General features: G+C 45.3%; 1 protein-coding gene across 1 annotated transcript in view; it reads right to left on the reverse strand.

The window, feature by feature from the left end:
• Vps8 (VPS8 subunit of CORVET complex) overlaps nucleotides 1–21,738 on the reverse strand; it is a 216,249-nt gene that overhangs the window by 46,638 nt on the left and 147,873 nt on the right. The window contains exons 39-43 of the mRNA XM_075968097.1: nucleotides 18,661–18,764; nucleotides 12,015–12,096; nucleotides 11,629–11,711; nucleotides 3,663–3,743; nucleotides 352–521 (exon numbers count right to left, since the gene is read on the reverse strand). Coding sequence (XP_075824212.1) covers nucleotides 352–521; nucleotides 3,663–3,743; nucleotides 11,629–11,711; nucleotides 12,015–12,096; nucleotides 18,661–18,764 — 520 coding nt within the window. The remainder of the gene's footprint in view (nucleotides 1–351; nucleotides 522–3,662; nucleotides 3,744–11,628; nucleotides 11,712–12,014; nucleotides 12,097–18,660; nucleotides 18,765–21,738) is intronic.

Here is a 21,738-nt window from a genome sequence, read left to right on the forward strand (position 1 = left end):
GGCATCCTAATGGCTTTCCACATATCCACCTGTCTCTCATTCTGCTCAAGGTCATCCCTGAGAGCTGCAGCCCCTTATCGTGCCTTCTTGACGTAGCACTGTTCTCTGGTACACACTTCATCCTCCCATTCTACTGCCTTGTGTTTATTTTCCATCTTAACTTTGATTATACAGGATGTATATAATGTCTGGGACCCTTAATCTCCCCTCCCGCACTCCCATACAGACTGTAAGGGCCATGGGGCAGGAACTCTTGCCTATTTTCCCTGCTGCTTGATGGCTGACTGAGTGGTCACGTGTACTGCTTCTTGGCTGCTTCTACCACACACGTACACAGGTCTAGGCTGTTACCTAAAGACGATGATGTCATCGGCCATTTCTTGGCGTCTTTTGTACTGCTGTAAACATATAGAACAGTAGTCCTGTTTGGGATTGAGTCCTCTGGAGACCGAAGCCCTCAGGTTACACAGTGACCAGTGGAGGTCTTGGTTCAAAAGGCTGGTCGTTGTTTCCAGCAAGGTCTACAGAAGGTCAAACCACAGAAAAAGTTAAAACGAAAAGCAGGGATTAATGAACAGCACAGCGGAAGCTGGAACACTCTATAGAGAAGATGAGATGACCCAAGATCTCAAGCGGGAATTGCTCATGCACAGTGATGATAAATGTACACATTAAAATGCTCAAATCTGTCACTAGCTCCTAAGAAATGTGTGCCCTGCCCTTCTGTGGCTCAATTCAGCCCTGATGGCTTCCAGATGATTCGATACGCCCAAATCTATTTTGTGCGTTTTCAACTTCTCTCTGGACGGCCGGACAATGGCGATAAGAACAGCCCTGATCCCTGGCCTCTGCCGGAAACTGCTGCACAGTAGTGTTTCGAGTAACAATTCACTGGGAAGCTAATGGCCATTATTCAGTGCTCATTTCCCCTGGGCAGAGATCTCATTTTCTGATCGGCACTTAAAAGTCACTTGAAGCTGCTCAAGTTCCTGCCATCTGTCATTAAGACATTTCCACAGCTAACATGTCAGGTCACTTTCAGGTTGCCTATGCTTGTGAGGTGCTTCCGCCATATTAATCCTCAGCCCTCACACAGGTCACTGAGACACGCAGCCAGCTTCTTCCGTCAGGCCGAAGGGAAAGACAGACAGACCTGGGCACAGCCCACCTCTGTGCTATCCAGTTCGGCTCTTCAACTTCACCTGTTAGTGCTCACCTTGTGTTTCTCTGTCCTGGAGACATGCTAATCAGCCTCAGCCTCCTCCCCTCCTCTGTGACTCCCCCCGCTGTGCCCGGATCTGGGGGGCAATGAGCCCAACATTTCAGAAGAACTCTGCCTCTCAGTTCTTCTTTGCTTCTCCTAAACTCTGAACAAAAAGCAGGCAGTGTATTTAACACACTAGCTGGCACTTCAGACTGTTCATAAGGAGATGCGTGCAGTGGCTAACACACTAGCTGGCACTTTATATTGTTGCTAAGGAGAGACGTGTGTGCGGCTAACACACTAGCTGGCACCTCATATTGTTGCTAAGGAGAGACGTGTGCGTGGCTAACACACTAGCTGGCACCTCATATTGTTGCTAAGGAGAGACGTGTGCGCGGCTAACACACTAGCTGGCACCTCATATTGTTGCTAAGGAGAGACGTGTGCGCGGCTAACACACTAGCTGGCACTTCATACTGTTGCTAAGGAGAGACGTGTGCGCGGCTAACACACTAGCTGGCACTTCATACTGTTGCTAAGGAGAGACGTGTGCGCGGCTAACACACTAGCTGGCACTTCACACTGTTGCTAAGGAGAGACGTGTGCGCGGCTAACACACTAGCTGGCACTTCACACTGTTGCTAAGGAGAGACGTGTGCGCGGCTAACACACTAGCTGGCACTTCATACTGTTGCTAAGGAGAGACGTGTGCACGGCTAACACACTAGCTGGCACTTCACACTGTTGCTAAGGAGAGACGTGTGCGCGGCTAACACACTAGCTGGCACTTCATACTGTTGCTAAGGAGAGACGTGTGCGCGGCTAACACACTAGCTGGCACTTCACACTGTTGCTAAGGAGAGACGTGTGCGCGGCTAACACACTAGCTGGCACCTCATATTGTTGCTAAGGAGAGACGTGTGTGTGGCTAACACACTAGATGGCACTTCATACTGTTGCTAAGGAGAGACGTGTGTGTGGCTAACACACTAGCTGGCACTTCACACTGTTGCTAAGGAGAGACGTGTGCGTGGCTAACACACTAGCTGGCACTTCATACTGTTGCTAAGGAGAGACGTGTGTGTGGCTAACACACTAGCTGGCACTTCACACTGTTGCTAAGGAGAGACGTGTGCGTGGCTAACACACTAGCTGGCACTTCACACTGTTGCTAAGGAGAGACGTGTGCGTGGCTAACACACTAGCTGGCACTTCATACTGTTGCTAAGGAGAGACGTGTGTGTGGCTAACACACTAGCTGGCACTTCACACTGTTGCTAAGGAGAGACGTGTGTGTGGCTAACACACTAGCTGGCACCTCATATTGTTGCTAAGGAGAGACGTGTGCGCGGCTAACACACTAGCTGGCACTTCACACTGTTGCTAAGGAGAGATGTGTGTGCGGCTAACACACTAGCTGGCACTTCACACTGTTGCTAAGGAGAGATGTGTGTGCGGCTAACACACTAGCTGGCACTTCACACTGTTGCTAAGGAGAGACGTGTGTGTGGCTAACACACTAGCTGGCACTTCATACTGTTGCTAAGGAGAGACGTGTGTGCGGCTAACACACTAGCTGGCACTTCATATTGTTGCTAAGGAGAGACGTGTGCGCGGCTAACACACTAGCTGGCACTTCACACTGTTGCTAAGGAGAGACGTGTGTGTGGCTAACACACTAGCTGGCACTTCATACTGTTGCTAAGGAGAGACGTGTGCGCGGCTAACACACTAGCTGGCACCTCATATTGTTGCTAAGGAGAGACGTGTGCACGGCTAACACACTAGCTGGCACTTCATACTGTTGCTAAGGAGAGACGTGTGCGTGGCTAACACACTAGCTGGCACTTCATACTGTTGCTAAGGAGAGACGTGTGCACGGCTAACACACTAGCTGGCACTTCATACTGTTGCTAAGGAGAGATGTGTGTGCGGCTAACACACTAGCTGGCACTTCACACTGTTGCTAAGAGTTGCGCAGCACCAGGCCAGTTCTGCGTCTTAACAGCCATACGCAATCTTGAGGTAAGAGAAGAATAATGGAGATCTCTAGCGAGCAGCACAATGTTTCAGAATACTTAAATGAACATTCAGTTAGTTTTACTTTGCTGTTTTCTATATTTCTCTGACTCCTTTTATGAACTAAAGATTTTTTTAATTAATCATTTTCCCAGAGAGTTTATCATATAATAAAATACTGGTCTGATTGCCAATGAATCATAAAATAAGCTGCATTTCAATATTCCGTGTGTACAGAGGCACACACACAAGTGTATAAATTAGTTTACAGAGAGCTTCAAAGTAGGGAAAGGAACATATGTATCTCAATCTACGTTATCTTTACTAAGTTGCAATTTTCAAAGACAAAAATATTCGAGCAGAAGGAAAGAAAAGAATAGAAAAGAAAAGCATAAGTTTTTCCTATCTTTAGACAAACGGACACAAGCAGCTCACTCACTTGCTCATAGTTAAAGGTGTCCAACATCCCCAGAATAAGGCCCTGGATTTCTCCAAGTTTTCCTTTTCCATAAATTGGGTCCTAATCGGAAAAAAAAATGTAATTGTTATGATTCTTGGGATTTTAACATCACATTAAGGGCTTGTTATGGCTGGTTGTTGTCATCCCCTGCAAAAGCATCTCACTCTGTAGCTCAGGCTTGGAGGAAGCCCAGGCTGGCACCACACTCGCAAGCCTCCCAAGTGCCAGACTTACAGGAACGGGCTGCCGTGGCCAACCAAGGCACTAGCAGTCATGACATACTCCGTCTTCCAGGAACCCTCCCCAGAAGGTGCTTCAGGTGTTTCTCTTTGGACCTCTCAAATATTTTGGAAAATAAAATGGAGGTGACCCAAGTCCCTTCTATAAACAATTTTTTGCAAGTCCAAACATTTTATCACTACTTCTTCTCTCAGAAGCTTCTGGGTATCAAACACCAATGCTCCCTCTCTGAGTTATGTATCCACTGCATGAAGATCAGTGTTGTCTAAGAATACCAGAATAGGTACAACAATTTCTCGGTGTTCACAGCTGCTGCCTCTTCGTTAAAACTAGCTAAATTCAGTTTTAGAGACAGACAGCTTTCGGCATTTTTTTCATAATTAAGCCATTTATGATAAATCACAACTACTTAGAAACCCATGTTCTCTCTATTTTCATAGTAGGTATGCCAAGCCACTTAGTGTAGGTGGACCAAAACCGCTTCAAAACCTCCAAACTGCAATCCTCCTGGCCTGAGACTGCTGACTCCGGCAGCCACTCCTCCAGCCTTGCTTCTGCAGAGGATGAAAGAGGATGCATTTCTCGGCATATACAATTGGTCACTTCACATCTACTTTTTACTTAATGTCATACTGTGAATGCGCTCTGACATTATCAAATATTTCCGGAGACTACAGAATAGGAATCGTGTTAAAATACCATTGTTTACCTAAGCATTCTAAGCCATTATGTCCAGAGTCTCCTCTTCCCCAACCCCATTAACTAGTTAGTACCACGGCTGATGACTCTAATCTTGGTCTCAATCTTCGATTCCTTCTTAGGAGAACATCTCCAGAAAGGGAATTACAGACTAGAGGACAGTGTTATGGCTGCAGGTATATACTATGTTGACAAACTGCTCTATCGAAAACATATCACGTGATTTTCATCTTCAGCATATTCTGTGCCTCCTTAATCTTTGTCTAGATTGATAATTACAATTTTAGGAATTGCTCACAAACGAGGTGTGTCAAGCCTATCACTTTGCTCTAATATGAGCAATATGTGCAACACAAATGACTTTTGTCAAATAGAGAAATCCGGGCACACAACCATGATCCAAGTAGACAGTACTTGTCAAATGGGTAGAATATGATAAAGGCAGGCTGAAAACCCTTTAGACTGTCTGCCCCACTACCATGACCAGGCGCTTGCATGTGATTCGACAGTGCACACAGACTGCGTCTGTGTATATCCAGACCTTCTGCATTGTACTTGTTTCCTAGACAACATGGTTTTACCACAACTATCTACGTATCATATGCACTGCACTGGGTATGGTAAGGGAGAGTCAGGCATGGTGATGCGTGTGTGATCATAGTTCTGGGGAGGCAGCGGCAGGAAGACAATGAGTTTGAGGCCAGTTAGGGCTACAGAGCCACAAAAATCAAACATGTAAAAAGTGAGTGGCCAGGCTTCACACAAACTCATTCTTATATAGGGTACGACCATGAGACATCTAGATCTTTATATAGTGGTACGACCACGAGACGTCTAGATCTTTATATAGTGGTACGACCACGAGACACCTGTATCTTTTATATAGGGTGTGACCATGAGACGTCTGGATCTTTTATATAGGGGTGTGGCCATGAAATGTCTGGATCTTTTATATAGGGGTGGGACCATGAGACAGCTGGATCTTTGGGAGGAGTTCTCAGAACCTGACAGGTGCTCCGGTGTCACTGAATACACGTCATTGGTGGCCTTCAACACCTTCAGTGAAGGAAGCTGCAAGGCTGGGAGAGCAAACTCTGCTAAAAGCTGTTAGGCCAAAAGATCACAATTTGCATCTAGAAACTTCAGAGAGCAAGTTTTTATGGTCTTCCATATTTATGCTGCTCTCCCAAGTACAGACACGTAACACATAAATTTTGCTGGAAAATAAACGTAACTAAACAGATAACCTAGCAACAGTCAGAAATGTCTCTGGCAACTTTGTGGTAAGTCTGTAAGACCTGGTGAAGATCTGAGAGAACTTGGAGAACTGGACTCCAGGGTTTGTCCATTTTCAACCACAGCTTCCAATGCTGGCTCTGCAGGGCTGGGCAGCGAGCGCCGCTTCGAGCAGAGACGAGCAGCAAGCTTGGGCTTTTCTAGAGCTTCCAGCTGTGAGACTGTGGTGAGGCCATGGAAACCACAAAACAGCTCGGTATTTCTGTACTAATTACAATACATTAGGGCTTGAGCAGGCCCTGTCAGCTCAAGAGTCTCGGTCTCACTGAAGGGCCCATCACTGAGCTAAAGATCCCCGTAACGGTGGCAGTCACTAACAAGTCCAGCTTCTATCTCAGACTTGTGCTCTGGAAAGACAACTTATACCACACATCCACCAGACAACTTCATCTTTTCATTTTCCTTCCTTAGAACTTGATCTGTTTAATGTCTTTTGTCCTTATTTAATTATTTTGCCCTTATTAATTATGTTTTAATTATATTTTATTATATTTATATTTAATTATATATTAATTATTTATTTTTTGTCCTCATTAATTATGCTCTAGTAAAGTTCCAACTAGATACACTAATTTCTTAGCCACAGTGTCTATCGATAGCACAATACTATAAACATCTGATTTCTGTTCTAATCTGCCCATCGACATGCTAAGGTATTAATAGTTCTGGAGTTTGAAGAGAGACTGAAGGATAAAGAGGGTCTTTTTCCTCCTCCTCCTCCTCCTCCTCCTCCTCCTCCTCCTCCTCCTCCTCCTCCTCCTCCTCCTCTTCCTCCTCCTTCTCCTCCTCCTCCTCTTCCTCCTCAACAGGGTTTCTCTGTATAGCTCTGGCAGTCCTGGAATTCACTCTGTAGACCAGGCTGCCTTGAACCCACAGAGATCCACCCACCTCTGCCTCCCAAGTGCTGGGATTAAAGGCGTGCGCCACCATCGCCCAGCAGATAAAGATGTCTTAAAAGGTTAAGTTCATAGAAAAAGGAGACGTCTTTATAGGTCATTTCTATATTTACTTCAACATACATAATTTAAAGGGAAGCCAGGAAACTATCCATGCTGGGGCAGCACATGAATTATAGAATTCGAGGTGAGCACAGGCTTCAAGGACAGTGCACAGCAGCCACCAGATCGCATAATTATTCTGTAACATCCAGCCAGTTCTCATAAGATAGCTCCTGATGGTTCTCTGTAAGCGGCCATTAACTGTGCAGGAAGACACACTTGGTACCACATACAATTTAGTGTATCGTGTGTGTGTGTGTCTGTAAGAGAGAGAAGGGGGGGCACATGTGCAGAGGCCAGGAACAACTTTACGGAGCTGACTTTAATCCCTGTACATTTATACAGGTTCTAGAATTGTTGAGCTGGTTAAGTTTCTTTCCCCTTGCCCCACCCAGGATGTCTCTAACTTAAGAGTTCAAATAAGGGTTCCTTAAAAGCTTCCTTACTTATCAACCATTAGGCTCCTAGAGATGCTGTATAATTCAGGCCCCGAGAATCACTTTGAATAAATAAATATGCACCAGTCAAGACAATCTGAGATTTCTCGGCATATGACCATCTCTTCCGAAAAAAAGTAACTTAGTTCAGTTATATGTGGGCAATTATGTGCCTAAATAACTGTCCCTCCCAACTTTCTCCCTGGGGGTTGCTAGATTAATATGAACATCATATTATCAACTCATGCTAGATGGAGTAGGAAGCCGGAGATGTGAAGCTGGAAGACGCAGGAGCAGTAACTGGGGCAAGCTCAGAAGGGGACCTTCCTCTCAGACACTGAGGCTGTGGATTTCTGCTGTTCAAGGATGGAGAAGACAAGGCAGGCTGTAGGCAGTGGGTGTGGTTTATCACCACAGGTCCATGTGCTGGACACTCAGTTAAGTCCTCAGTGCGGCAACGCTAGGAGATGGGGGTGTTCTGGGGGTGTAGCACTCCCTCTTGCACAAGCCCTTGCCATATGATTACATACACCATGAGGTCTTCACCAGAGTGGACCTGACACAAGGCCTTAGCCTTGGTATCTAGACCTGGGAGCTACATAACAGCATTCTTTTATAAAAAAGCTCCAATGTGATCCAATGTGATCGTATGGACTTCAGCTTCTTTCTAATATGCCAACAGCACACAGTTCACAGTAGCACCTAGAAGAGAACTGTCTAGTTACATACCATCTACACATACATATATGGTGGATATGAGAAAATAGCCCCAGAGCACACACCTGATCAAGGACTCTATCAGGGACTAAATATAGAAAAACACTTCAAACCCACAGATAAGAGGGCAGATACCTCAAAAAGTAGGCAAAAGTTCTGGAACAGACATGTCACTAATAAAGACAAACAGCCCAAGGAATATACTTCGTATGTTATGGGAAACTGCTAATTTAAAATGAAGACCTGTTCCAGGTCCAGGCCAGCCTGCACATCTTAAAATGGGGCCCAGCCTGGTGAGTCTCACCCGGCCCAACCCTCAGATCTACCAGGTCTCACAATCAGTGCCCAGCCTAATCTGGTGAGCCTTGCCTGCGTCACCACAACCTCTGGGCTTGGATCAGGACGCACTTTTTGTTGCCAGTTCAGCCTCCCTGTGACCACCTGACCTCATCCAGCCTCCAGACCTGTCTGCCCTACGCCCGTGCTGCCGCTCTCCTGCTAAGCAGTGGAGACGTGCTAGTTGCTCAGGACAGCGGCCAGCAGACAGCCCTTAAAATGGACGGTGTTTCCTGCATGAAACACCATGCAGAGAGGAACCCAAAGTCTGTCTCTCACGAAAGCTCTTGTGGTGATGGAGGAAGGTCATTGGTTAATTAAATAAACTGCTTGCCCTGATAGGTTAGAACATAGGTGGGTGGAGTAAACAGAACAGAATGCTGGGAGGAAGAGGAAGTGAGCTCAGAGATGCCATGCTCCCCTCTCCCTGGCAGACGTGATAGCTCTGCTCTCTGAGGCAGACGCACGCGATGAAGCAAGCCGCCAGGTCAGACATGCTGAATCTTTCCCGGTAAGAGCAGTGCTACACAGTTTATTAGAGATGGGTTGATTGGGATATCAGAATTAGCCAGTAAGGGCTAGAGCTAATGGGCCAAGCAGTGTTTAAATGAATACAATTTGTGTGTTGTTATTTCGGGGCATAAGCTAGCCAGGCAGCTGGGGTGCTGGGGACACAGCCCTGCCGCTCCTATTACAACACTTGTGGGCACACTCTCATGTCATTTACACCAGCAATCAGTTGAACAGGGTAAAACAGAACTAATACACAATAGCTGATTAGTTCCTCAAAAACACAAACTTAAACAGAGGAAAATTTAAATGACGTAATCGAAAAAGTGCATCAGGAAACAAGAAGTAGTTCACGTCTGTCACCCAGGACAGGGTGCGCATTTAACTTCTCTATCCTTTAGTTTTTCTCCTTTGTCGGCAGACTTAGTACTTTTACTTTTTTGAGACAGGGTCTGATGTAACCCAGGTTGTTCTTGAACTTGCTATGTAGCCAAGGATTAATTAGAATTTCTCCTAATCCTCTTCCCCACCTCCAGGGTGATGGTTCTGCATGCACCTGCACCCAGGGTGACAGCTCTGCATGCATGCACCTGTATCCAGGGTGACAGCTCTGCATGCATGCACCTGTATCCAGGGTGACAGCTCTGCATGCATGCACCTGTATCCAGGGTGACAGCTCTGCATGCATGCACCTGTATCCAGGGTGACAGCTCTGCATGCATGCACCTGTATCCAGGGTAACGGCTCTGAATGCACACACCTGCACCCAGGGTGACAGCTCTGCATGCACACACCTGTATCCAGGGTGACAGCTCTGCATGCATGCACCTGTATCCAGGGTAACGGCTCTGAATGCATACACCTGTATCCAGGGTGATGGTTCTGCATGCACCTGCACCCATGGGGATGGCTCTGCATGCATGCACCTGTACCCATGGGGATGGCTCTGCATGCATGCACCTGTATCAAGGGTGACGGCTCTGCATGAATGCAACTGTACCCAGGGTAACAGCTCTGCATGCATGCACCTGTATCCAGGGTGATGACTCTGCACACAGGGTTCTGATGTGGTGCTAGGTATTGGAACCAGGGTTTCCTGCATGCAAGGCAAACATGCTATCAACTGAGCTACACACCTGCTAGTCACAATCTACATAACTGCCTTCCCCACACCAAAAGATTGTTATGAATAAAAGTACTTTTTAAAAAATCCTTGTTCATATACAGGGGCAAAATTATAGTAGACAAAAAAAATAAAGAAGTAAATTTAAGAACAGAAAACCCTCCTGATTAGTGAGAAGTTACTTAATGCTAAAAGCAGCACAATTATAAGAATCCCAGTGTAAGTCAAAGCCAAGATTTTCAAATATTAAAGGTTTCAAAGAGGTCAGTTTTGAAATATGAAATGTTTCTAAGTTACACAATGCTTTGCAAAAGGAAAGGCAGACTTTTGTTATAATTTATATGGCTAAAGCTCACCATAAAGCACAATGTGCAGGCAGGACAGAACCCACTGTGGGATCATTTCTTCTAGTCCTATACAGGTGCTTCTACACGTTTTCAAACTTTGGGATTAATATATTTACAACACATGGAAATAGTCTACCTTGAATTTCTCAGTCTCTGATAGTTACCAAGGACTGAATGTGGAAATACACACCTTAGGGCTGGGTGTGGTGCACACCTTTAACCCCAGGACTGGGAGGCAGAGGTAGGAAGAGATCTGTGAGTTCAAGGCCAGCCTGGGCTACACAGCTAGACCTACAAATCACATATACAATACTCATGTTTTTTTTTTCCTTCAGTACTGGGGATGAACCAGGACCTCACACTAGACAAAGCAAGGGCTCCAACACTGAGCAAACACCCTGGGTTGCTAAATTCCTGCGGACAAAGCACTCTGTGGTGAGGGAGACTTCTGCAGGCAGCACCCTGAATCAGATCGCTTGCCCAGAGGCCTCAGGAAGGAGCACTTGAGGAATCTTAGAAGCTGTGGGGACATTCCAAAGGATAAGAGTCGAGACCAGTGGAGTCCTATCCCTCTTTGAGTCCGTGTGTGTGTGTGTGTGTGTGTGTGTGTGTGTGTGTGTGTGCATGCGCGCGCGTGCACACGCGAGCATGTGTCACTACCACACATAAAGCGAGAGCAGAAAGACTGATCGGTCTAATTCCTGCTGTCTCCCCAAGCATGTTCACAGGTTTTTCTAAAAATACAGCTTAGGGTATTTTTAGTGTTCTCTTTCTTATGAAGCTGGGAAGTTTCAAGTCTTATTGCCAAAGAAAACAGGAGAAAATGTTTCTTACAATAACTCTGGACAAAAGGCTAGCTAGAATTTACAGCTGGGCTGAGTTTTCAACTTAGAAGTATTTTTAGAATGATCTAGAAAACTGAAATAATAACCATTACTTAGAATGCCTACATTCACTTCATTTTTAGAGAACTTTCCTTTTTTAAAGTCTTAAAGTATGATAAGCTAGAAATAAGTGTCCATTGTCTCCCAGGGGCTATAAACAATAGGAAATGTGTATACGAGCCCCAAAGAAGCAAGCAAGGCCTATATACCCATGGGGTGACACCATGCAAGACTGACTCAAGGTTAGTTAGCAGTTTAGGTAATGCCCAAACACAGGTGATATAAGCCTCAGCCTCATTTACTGGTAAAATAACTGGACTCCATCAATATTCAGCCTCCCCCGCCTCTCTGAGCTCACCTGCAAGATTCTTTGTAAGATGGATGGGAGGGCAATGAACGCTGCCATACTGTTTAGAACCTGCATAGTCAAAGATTTCAGCGCTGTTGAAACAAAATATTAAGATTAGCTTTGCTTTTCTTTTTATTTAGGGGAAAGCAGTCACCTTACCTAGAAACTTAGTTAGCCTGGGCCAGTTTGGTATCTTAAAATTGACACTATACATTTTCTGGATAAATTCTACACGGGTCCCCAGAAAAAATGCACAAGGTGGAGCAGAGACTACAGCGATGGCGTCACTGGGAAGACAACAGCAGAAAGCTACCGGGGAAGGAGACTGCCACAGCAGGCTCTGCACACAGAAGTGGGCTGGAGAGCGCCCGTCAGGTTGATTCTGATGGGTTTACCTTCGCAGTGCCGATGAGGAGCAGCTGAGCTGGACAGCTTCTGTGGTGCCATCATTGCCTCCAACAATGGAAACCATAGCGCCTGTGGCATCAGAGGAAACCAAACCATTAGCATAGTGTTGACGGTTGAAATGTATGCGTACTGGCAAAAACCAGACAAAGAGGAAATTTGAATGTGATTGAGAAAAGACAGTGAAAACCAGAGATCTCAGACAGAAGAGGGCACCTTCATCAGCTGTGGGAAGCACACGGAGGATACAGGATTATAATTCTGTTTCTATCCGGAGAGTTTGTATGCAAACCAGCAATGAGCACATCCTACTAGGCTCTAACTAGTCACCAAAAAGGGATCACGGCCCCGCCCTGTGGCTCCTCGCCTCCACTCCGGTTTTTCGGTTATCGGAAGACTTTCCTATATCAAGCCTTAGGCTCTTTCCTAAATGCACACATCTGGAGTGGAGCTTAAGATGAACTCATTAACACTGCCAGCCTCGCCAAGAGATAATCAGATTCACCAGTTACTTATTTACTTCTACTAAGGACTCCATTTAAAACCTTACACATATTTGTTTGCTCTCATAAACCTTGTCATGGGTATCTTCACTTGGTTTAAAGAAATTAAGTAATTTGCTGAAGGTAACACAATAATAACACTGACTCCAAGTCGAGTTCTTCCTATCTTCGCCACAAAAACCAAGCCAATCCATTTCAACAACTCAGTTAGGCAATCGTTTATAAACGCCTTACAGTACCTTGACAGGAAGCCCCGAGGAAGGGCCAGCAGAACAGGGCAGGAGTGTGATGTCTCACAGGACACCACTGTCTACTGCCGATGAACACACACAAACAAGTGTAATGGGCTTCCGGGACCGCTAGCCCGCAAATAACAACACTTATTCATTATGGAAGTTTGGCCTTTAGCTTAGGTATGTCCCCAGTCAGCTCTCATAACTTAAACTATTTATATTAATCTATGTTCTATCACGTGGTGTTACCTCCCTTCCATCTTGTACCTCCTGTTTCCTCTTCCTGTCTCCTGATTTCTCCTGCGCTCCTAGACCCCCCTCCTCTTCCGGCTCTTCACGCTTTACTCTCTCTCAGGCACTCCGCCTGCAGTTCCCTAGCTCGCTTTCCCAGCCACAGCATGTCTTTGTTTATTTTAGGGAAGTCTTATTTTACATGCTATACCTAACTTTTACTTTTAGTTTATCTATTTATTATGCTTAGAAATTTGATTTATAAAATTATTTAATCAAGATGGTTTTTAAAAACTTATCTTAAAAAGTTTTATTCTTGCTTTACAAATGGTAGATGATATAAGTGAAGAGACAAAAGCCATGGGATCTATTCATATCTTAAATAGGAGAATTATTCTTCTACTAAATTTCTACATCAACCTTAAACATGGTGAAGACGCTTTGAAAGGACTCTGGCGGGCCTTGTCCAACCTCTGGGATAGGATTTTCCTTGCTGAAATCGTTAGATTACATTCCTAAAGCTAGTCACCAAGGTCTAGCCCCTTAGTTGGTCACTTCCTTCTTCTGAGGTTGACCACAAGGTCCAGCGATCTAAGAAGTACAGCAATCAAAAGTTCCCTTTGGCTACCCTAATTAACATGTTCAATCAAAATTAAACACCTCATCCTAACACAGGGCTTCCCCTTTTACCTTTATAAACTGCTGTTTGCCTATAGGCCATGCCTGTCCCTTCTCTGTCCAGAGGCAGTCCTTTGTCCCTCTGGGGAAAATGCCCCCCCTCCTTTGTTCGTTTTTCCTTCTCATTTGCCCTTTATTTCCTGTCTTTGTCTCTTATTCCCTGCTCTTTGTTCCCCTGGGGCAAATAAATCTCCTTCGTTTTGAGAACTTGAGTGTTTGGGTTTCCAAACCAGTCCTTTCAACCTTTACTTTTTATCTCTCTTATTCTACTATACTGATTTCTAAGATTTTCAGTTGGGTAAGTCTAAGAACCCACGTTAAAATAATGACCCATAGTGTGATAATCCCATCACCTGAGAAGATACAACTTGAACTGCTGCCTTGAGATACACAGGAAATCAGCTAGGTTTTTAGGGACGTGCATGATGCCATTATCCTTGTGAAGAGCAATCACAGGGCATGGGATAACAGCAGCATGGGATAACAGCATACTGAACAGATATTCAGAGGTGGGGGTGTTCACACATAGGAGCAGATATGCAGAAGTGGAGGCTGTTGCAGAATATTTGTTTACACTGTGTAAGAAAGTGTTACTACGATTTGCTTAATAAAGAGCTGAATGGCCAATAGCTAGGTAGAAGGTATAGGTGGGATTTCCTGGGAGAGAGAGAACTCTGGGAAGAAGGGAGGCAGAGAGACATCAACAAGACATGGAACAAGTTGAACATATGGTACAGAGGAGAAGTAACTGAGCTACATGGCAAAACACAGATTAATGGAAGCAGGTTAATTTAAGTTATAAGAGCCAGCTGGGGACAAGACTAAACTAAAGGCCAAGCTTGCATAATTAGTAAGAAGTATGCTGGTGGCCCAAAAGAAAGTTTGCTACATTTAGCACCCAACATGGGGCACAACTATAGGGACAGAGAAGTTGCCATCTGGGTCTCTCTATGAACACTCAAAGCAGTTAGCTGGCTGCTGCATACAGGACTCCAAAACTGGGCTCAGCAACTTCCCAGAGCTGGGGAGGTAAACACTATTCCCACTGGAGGGGCCCACTGGCATGAGGCTAGGCTCTCAGAGATGGGGGGGGGGGGCAGAACCAGTCACCAGGGCAGCAGTAGCTTAGCAGCTAAAGTGGTCAGAGAACACTGCAAGTGTGTAGCTGCAGGCAATGCAAAAAGTCAGGTCCAGACCAAGAAAACCTCTGAACAGATATAATATACTTAAAAGGTGTTTAGGTGCTGAAGAAAAAAAATGGGTACAGATAATCATGAAAAAATTAAGTTAAAAATAATAGAAAAGTCTTTAAGAGAGAGTAAAGTAATATAAAAAAGAATAATCCACGTAAAGAAGGAAAATATAGAAGATATCTGGATCCTGTATGGTGGTACTTTGCTGACTTTGAACTTTTTAAATGTTAATGAACAAAAACCAATTGCTGCTGAGAGACATTGGATCATGGGAACTACTAAATTAAAACAACTTATATATATTTAAAATGTCTTAACCTCAGAATGGAAGTCAGAAAATATGTTATTGGGAGAAAGGTTATCTTTTTTCCCACAGGACAAAATCTATGAATTTCTTCAAAAATTAATAAAGCCCAGATTTGACTGGGGGAAACCTCCTGAAAATCTTGGCAGTAGACATAAAGAAAAACAAAAAACCTACAAGACAGGTGATGTATATTCGGATCCCTCGTCATTGGAACAGCCCTGAAGACTGGATGAGACATGATAAATCTTGTTGGTTACAGAGTCCTCATGACTTATTATTACATGCCATCCTTTCATGTCACGGATAAAGGTTTCATTATATAATATAAACAGATTTAAAGTTAACAGATGCCTTTTACATTTTCTTTTTTTTAAATATTTATTTATTTATTATGTATACAATATTCTGTCTGTGTGTATGTCTGCAGGCCAGAAGAGGGCACCAGACCTCATTCCAGATGGTTGTGAGCCACCATGTGGTTGCCGGGAATTGAATCAGGACCTTTGGAAGAGCAGGCAATGCTCTTAACCACTGAGCCATCTCTCCAGCCCCCTGCCTTTTACATTTTCAAAGAGAAAACAAAATCATCTTTAGCTGATTAGTGCATGTTGCATATTCCAGACAGATATGTATGTTACCTTTAAAAGTTTGTATGTTTCAGGGAAAAAAGAACCAGACACCAAGGAAGACAAGTAGCCCAGGTGACCCAGCTTCTCAGAATATTTGTTAACAATATCCTCAAAATTCTACATCCAAAACAACTTCAAAGCTACTAGCTGAGATGGTTCAGCCTCGATGACTACTCCCAGGACTTTGGATAAGCCCTGCACTTTCCCATTACACAGAGAGTAAACAAAAATAATAAGACAGCTCTCGCAGGACTTGACCATTGTCTCAATTTTCTCAGTGTTCCTCCCTCCTCCCTCCCTCCCTCCCTCCCTCCCTCCCTCCTTCCCTCCCTCCCTGCTGCCCTGGATCAGAAAGTCGCTCTCACCCACCTCTCCAGCACAACACCTGCCTGTGTACCAACAGGCTCCCTGACATGATAATAACGGACTAAGCCGTCCCCAAATTAAAAGCTTTGCTTTAAAAGAGTGACTGTGGTCATGGTTTCTCCTCACAGCACTAAGGCAGAGGGAGAAACACTTTTCTCTAAGGATGTAGTCACTAGTAATCTGACCACTCTCCAGTGAAAACAACACATCAAGGATATTTAGGCAGCAAAACTTTTTGAGGGATTAAAAAAAAATGAGACACCAAGTTGGGTGGGAGAAAGAGGTAGATATGGCAAGAGTGAGGGGGTGAGTATGACCAGCACACGTGCTATGAACTCTCAAAGAACTAATTTTAGGAACTGTAAGACACAGGATGGATTCACAACAAATCAATGACAGAGAGGAAAATTCAAGTATGCCCAGATAAAAGAGAAGGACGTTCATGTAAGAAGTAAAATCCAATGGTTCATTTTCAATTGGTATAAGGGCCAGAAGCTCTTTTTTGTAACCTCCACTTGCTTTAAAAATAGCACATGAAGGAGCCAATACAAACAGAGTAACGGAGGGTGGGGCTCAGAACTCTGTGGTCTTAAAATTGCAAAACTAAAATATGAACAAACAAGATGGGGAAATCTAAGTAATGGGAGTGGTACTGGGTGGGCCAGGAGGTTCGAGCACCTTGAGCGCTAAGCCAGAGGGAAAGAACGCTCGAGCAGCAGGACCACAGAGTGACTACTCTGAGCTCTGTGTCAGGTCCACCGGTCCACCTTGGCTGGAGCCCAACCTTCAGGTTCAAAATGAAAATTGCTTTGAGTTCAAAACCATGCCTCAAAACAACCAACCAACCAAAGGATGAAGAAATAGACTCGGGAATAGAAAAATTCTGGCATGCATTTCTGTGGATTCTGCAATGGCACGCCATCATGGTGTAATAACACTGAACGTCAAGAATAAGCATAAAATCCTAACCTATTGCAGCTACTCAGACTTTATGTTGTTGAAGGTTTATTAAGAACTAATAAGTCAAAGAAACATTTATATACAGTTTAGAGAGTCCTTGGCTCCTAGAGGAGATCAAACACAGTATTTTTTAGAGAAAGTATATGTTTTCCCAAAAGTGTATCAGCCTTGGCAGACAAAAACCACACAGGGGTATTCCCAAATGGCTATTTCTGAGTTACCATGTGACTGTACTGCAAGACTTTAAAATCCTTCTGTGCACTTTCTACAGTGTATGACTTTTTCTTATTTTCATGTATATGTGTGCACATGGAGACCTTCAGTCAAACCTGAAGCATGTAGAAGGCTAGTCCTCCAGACACCACATCCACCTGGACTTTATGTGGACTTTGAGGTCTGAACAGCCATTGTCCATGTCAAGTACTTTAACTGCTGCGACATGCCCCAGTCCCCACCACTGCATGATTTCTTTAAGGTATCTGTACTATTTCACCAAAAAAGTTTTAATAAGGAAAAGATAACATCTATATGTGAATATGCTTCATATGCATACTTTTTACAATCTCTGACAAAACCTAAGAGAAGTTATAAAATTATGAAGACAGAAAACATACCAAGACATATTCTTTTTACTTTAATAACTATAGTACATACATATGAAAAATTAAGCTTAGCTCCCCATTTCAGAAACCCGGTACAATGCCAGATCAGGAGCACTGAGCGGCAAGCACAGAAAGTGCGGCTGTGTGCTGTCCTACAGTGACACTATCAGCTGTCCCTGGGGACGGAGCCCAGGCCTCACACAGGCTAGGCCAGTGCCTGTCACTGAATTACCACCCCAAAACCAAAACCACTTTACTTCTAAAAGCACCAGAGGACTCGGCTCTCCATCCCACGTTGCCTGCAGTGTCTATTTCACTGCACCAGATGCCCATCCACACCCCCTGGGTTTTGCTTTGACTTCCTTCAGTCTGCTCAGTCAGCAGCAGAGCTTCCTAAGCTTGGCTGCTCACTGGAGTCATGTACACAGCATTAGGACGCACTGACGACTGGGTCTTAGCTGCGGAGAACGTCAGTTAATTATACGGGGTACAGCACAACTCATGAAAAAGTTCAAAGCCCCGGGCCACCCCCATGTGTGGCCAAGGCTGAGAATCACCGTGTTACAGCCTCCCTTTAGGTCCCCTTGAGGGCTCTGTCTTCTTCCTGCTCACTCGTACCCACTGTGAGCAGATGAGCTGACAACCTGGCACAAACATTAATTCCACTCCACAGGCCCCGCAGGGACCCAGCATTCTCACGCCAGCACTTTGCAGCAGAATCCACGGGCGTGAGGCCTTTGCGCACGAGAGGAGCTGGATCCTCCAGATCCTCCCGATGATAACGTCAAGAGCCTTATGCTCCTGGGAACACTAAGAAGTGATTAAAGCCCAAACAAATTAAATTCAGGTTGCCAAGAGGGCAGTATAAATAGAATTAACTGCGAGTTTCCACACAGAACACGTTTTTTCAACGCCTACGCAGGTATCAGCCTACCTCTCGTTGCTGCTGATTCAAATTCTGCGAATTTCTCTGGCAGAGAGCAATTGTCTCTACCATGGTATCTTCAACAGCCTTCAGTGGAAAAGCCTCTGTTGTATCTAGATTTGGAAAGAGGATGAATGTCACTTAAAAGATATCCTACTATGACCTCAGAGTTTCTGTGAATCATGCACTTTTCCCCCCCTCTCTGTGTGTAGCTTTAGTTGGTTAATCTTTATTGTCAACTCAACTGAATTCAGAATCACCATGGAAACATACCCCTATGTGTGCTGGGGGTGGGGGGAGGGTCCAACAAGTTTTAACTGATGAGCTGGGGAGCCACATAAGTGTCACTCTCCTGAGGGCTAGAGTCCTGGGAGACCCTGAACATGGGTGTTACTCTCCCGAGGGCTAGAGTCCTGGGAGACCCCTGAACATGGGTGTCACTCTCCCAAGGGCTAGAGTCCTGGGAGACCCCTGAACATGGGTGTCACTCTCCCGAGGGCTAGAGTCCTGGGAGACCCCTGAACATGGGTGTCACTCTCCCGAGGGCTAGAGTCCCGGGAGACCCCTGAACATGGGTGTCACTCTCCCGAGGGCTAGAGTCCTGGGAGACCCCTGAACATGGGTGTCACTCTCCCGAGGCCTAGAGTCCTGGGAGACCCCTGAACATGGGTGTCACTCTCCTGAGGCCTAGAGTCCTGGGAGACCCCTGAACATGGGTGTCACTCTCCCGAGGGCTAGAGTCCTGGGAGACCCCTGAACATGGGTGTCACTACCCTGAGGACTAGAGTCCTGGGAGACCCCTGAACATGGGTGTCACTCTCCCAAGGGCTAGAGTCCTGGGAGACCCCTGAACATGGGTGTCACTACCCTGAGGACTAGAGTCCTGGGAGACCCCTGAACATGGGTGTCACTACCCTGAGGACTAGAGTCCTGGGAGACCCCTGAACATGGGTGTCACTCTCCCAAGGGCTAGAGCCCAGACTCAATAAAGCAAAACACGCAGAATGCCTGTGCTTCTCTCTTCCTGACCCAAAGTCACATGACCAGCTGCCTCAGGCTCCTGCTGCCAGAGCCAGAGCCAGCTCTTGCCTCACGCTCTCCCTGCTGTGAAGGACTGTACCCTCACCTCCTTCCTCAGTCACTCTGATCAAGGACCCTGTCCCAGCACTGAGAAAGGTAACTAATACAAGAGCCAAGCCCAACCCACCTTACTCACCTCCGATCTGCTTCTGCCTGTCATTTCCAGAGCAGTTAGAGCCACATCTCCAAGTTCCCTGATCTGAGTCGTTCTCATCTTTGAGGCTTCCTTCTCTGTACCCCTTGTTCTACCTGTAAGCCTGCTGTGCCCTCCCAGTCCCCAGACAGAGCACTGGCTCTTCATTGCATTTCTGACCTAAGCCTTCCTTTCTGTTCTCTTTCATACAAGACCAATCAGATCACCTCTCTGTACAGAAGCCACCAAAGATCCCCAGTCCTTAAAAGCAGACTCTGCCTAAGGCTACTGGCTAGCCACATCCACACACTCCCGACCCAAGCCTCAAAGCCCCCTTCCATGCTCTGTATAGTACATCTCTGCACAACACAGACTGAGTCACAACTAGTCCCTGAACTCTCTCAACTCCTTTGCCATTCCCACGGCATCTCTGGCACACTCTGTTCCACTTATATTACAAGCTTTAGCTCCCCGTGTCTCCTTCACAAAGGAGGGCGGGCTACCTATGGGAACTAAACACAAGGCCATGCACTCAGCAGATATCTGGATCTCTTAGCACACTGTCAACAGCAGATCTTAAGGCAGAAGGCTGTTACTACATGGGTTATGAGACCATGAACTTTGGAAAACTGGCTTCCAGACAAGCTGCCTACAAATTACCAGAGCGATCAGGAAATGCCCTTTCTAATTTCCGTTGCCTATTCATATATCTGTAAAATTACTCTTTTAACACTGGATTTAAGAAAAATATCACACAATGCACCAAATATAACATAATCGAATTGATTGAGCATGTACTGACAGTTCAAAAGTAATAACGAGATTCTAGTTTGATCACCAATATGAAAAGTAAATTTTCATAGGTTCCAAAAAGCTATAGTGTAATACAAGATGGCCAGGATTCAACACAAACTCTGTTACCTAGGACCTCAGCATCAAAAAGTATGGGTGAATTATCTACAGAATTGCTGGATGAAAGAGAACTAGAAGAATGTATGGAAGAAGGGTTCAAGAAGAGGTGAGACAACCTACAACTCACCCATGAAGGATTCCCTCACCTTCTGCAGGAGAAGTTAGACTGTCAGCAAATAGCCGACTAAAAATGGATAGAGGAGCAGAACAGATATTTTTCCAGGGGAAAAAATGTGAGTGGTCAAAACAAGTACATGAGAAGATGCTTGGCCAATCAAAACATCTGATGCCACAGATGGAAATAAGGGATGAAGGGAGAGAGGAGTGGAGTGGAAGACAGCCCCCCGACACCCATCATGACAGAGGAGAAAGAAAGGAGAGAGAAGGGGCAAGGATGAACGCGTCAGTGAGAATGCGGTGCAACTGATCTCACACACTGCAGAAGTTGTGAGCCATGGCCTGGCTATGGAGAACCCTAAAAACAGAGTGAAAGCACCCGTCTGGCAGGCATGAATGATGCTGTGGATCCAAATCCCAGCACAAAGGAACTTTTAAAGTTACTGCTTTATTCAGTGATCCCACTTTGGCTTTATACCCAAAAGAAATGAAAGTGAGAACCCAAAAATACCTGCATACCAAGGATGCTCATAGCAACTATCTAGCAGACCAAAGGTGGGCCAGCCCAAATGTCTGCTAATGGGTAAATACACATGGTAGACACCCACACAGCGGGACACTGTGCAGCTTTAGAGGACCATTCTGGCATGTTTTCCAACATTTATGAACCTTAAAGACCTTACACCAAAGGAAATGAGCCAATCATAAACTCAAATGCACTAGGATTCCACTCTCATGAGTCAGGCAAATCCGAAAGCGAATGTTGGAACTGGAGAGCAGAACAGAAGACAGAATGGTGTTGGGGGAACTGCTGCCCATGGGAACAGAGGCTCTGCTGGGGTGAT

The sequence above is a fragment of the Microtus pennsylvanicus genome, chromosome 1 (genome assembly GCF_037038515.1).
Source record: "Microtus pennsylvanicus isolate mMicPen1 chromosome 1, mMicPen1.hap1, whole genome shotgun sequence".
NCBI lineage: Eukaryota > Metazoa > Chordata > Mammalia > Rodentia > Cricetidae > Microtus > Microtus pennsylvanicus.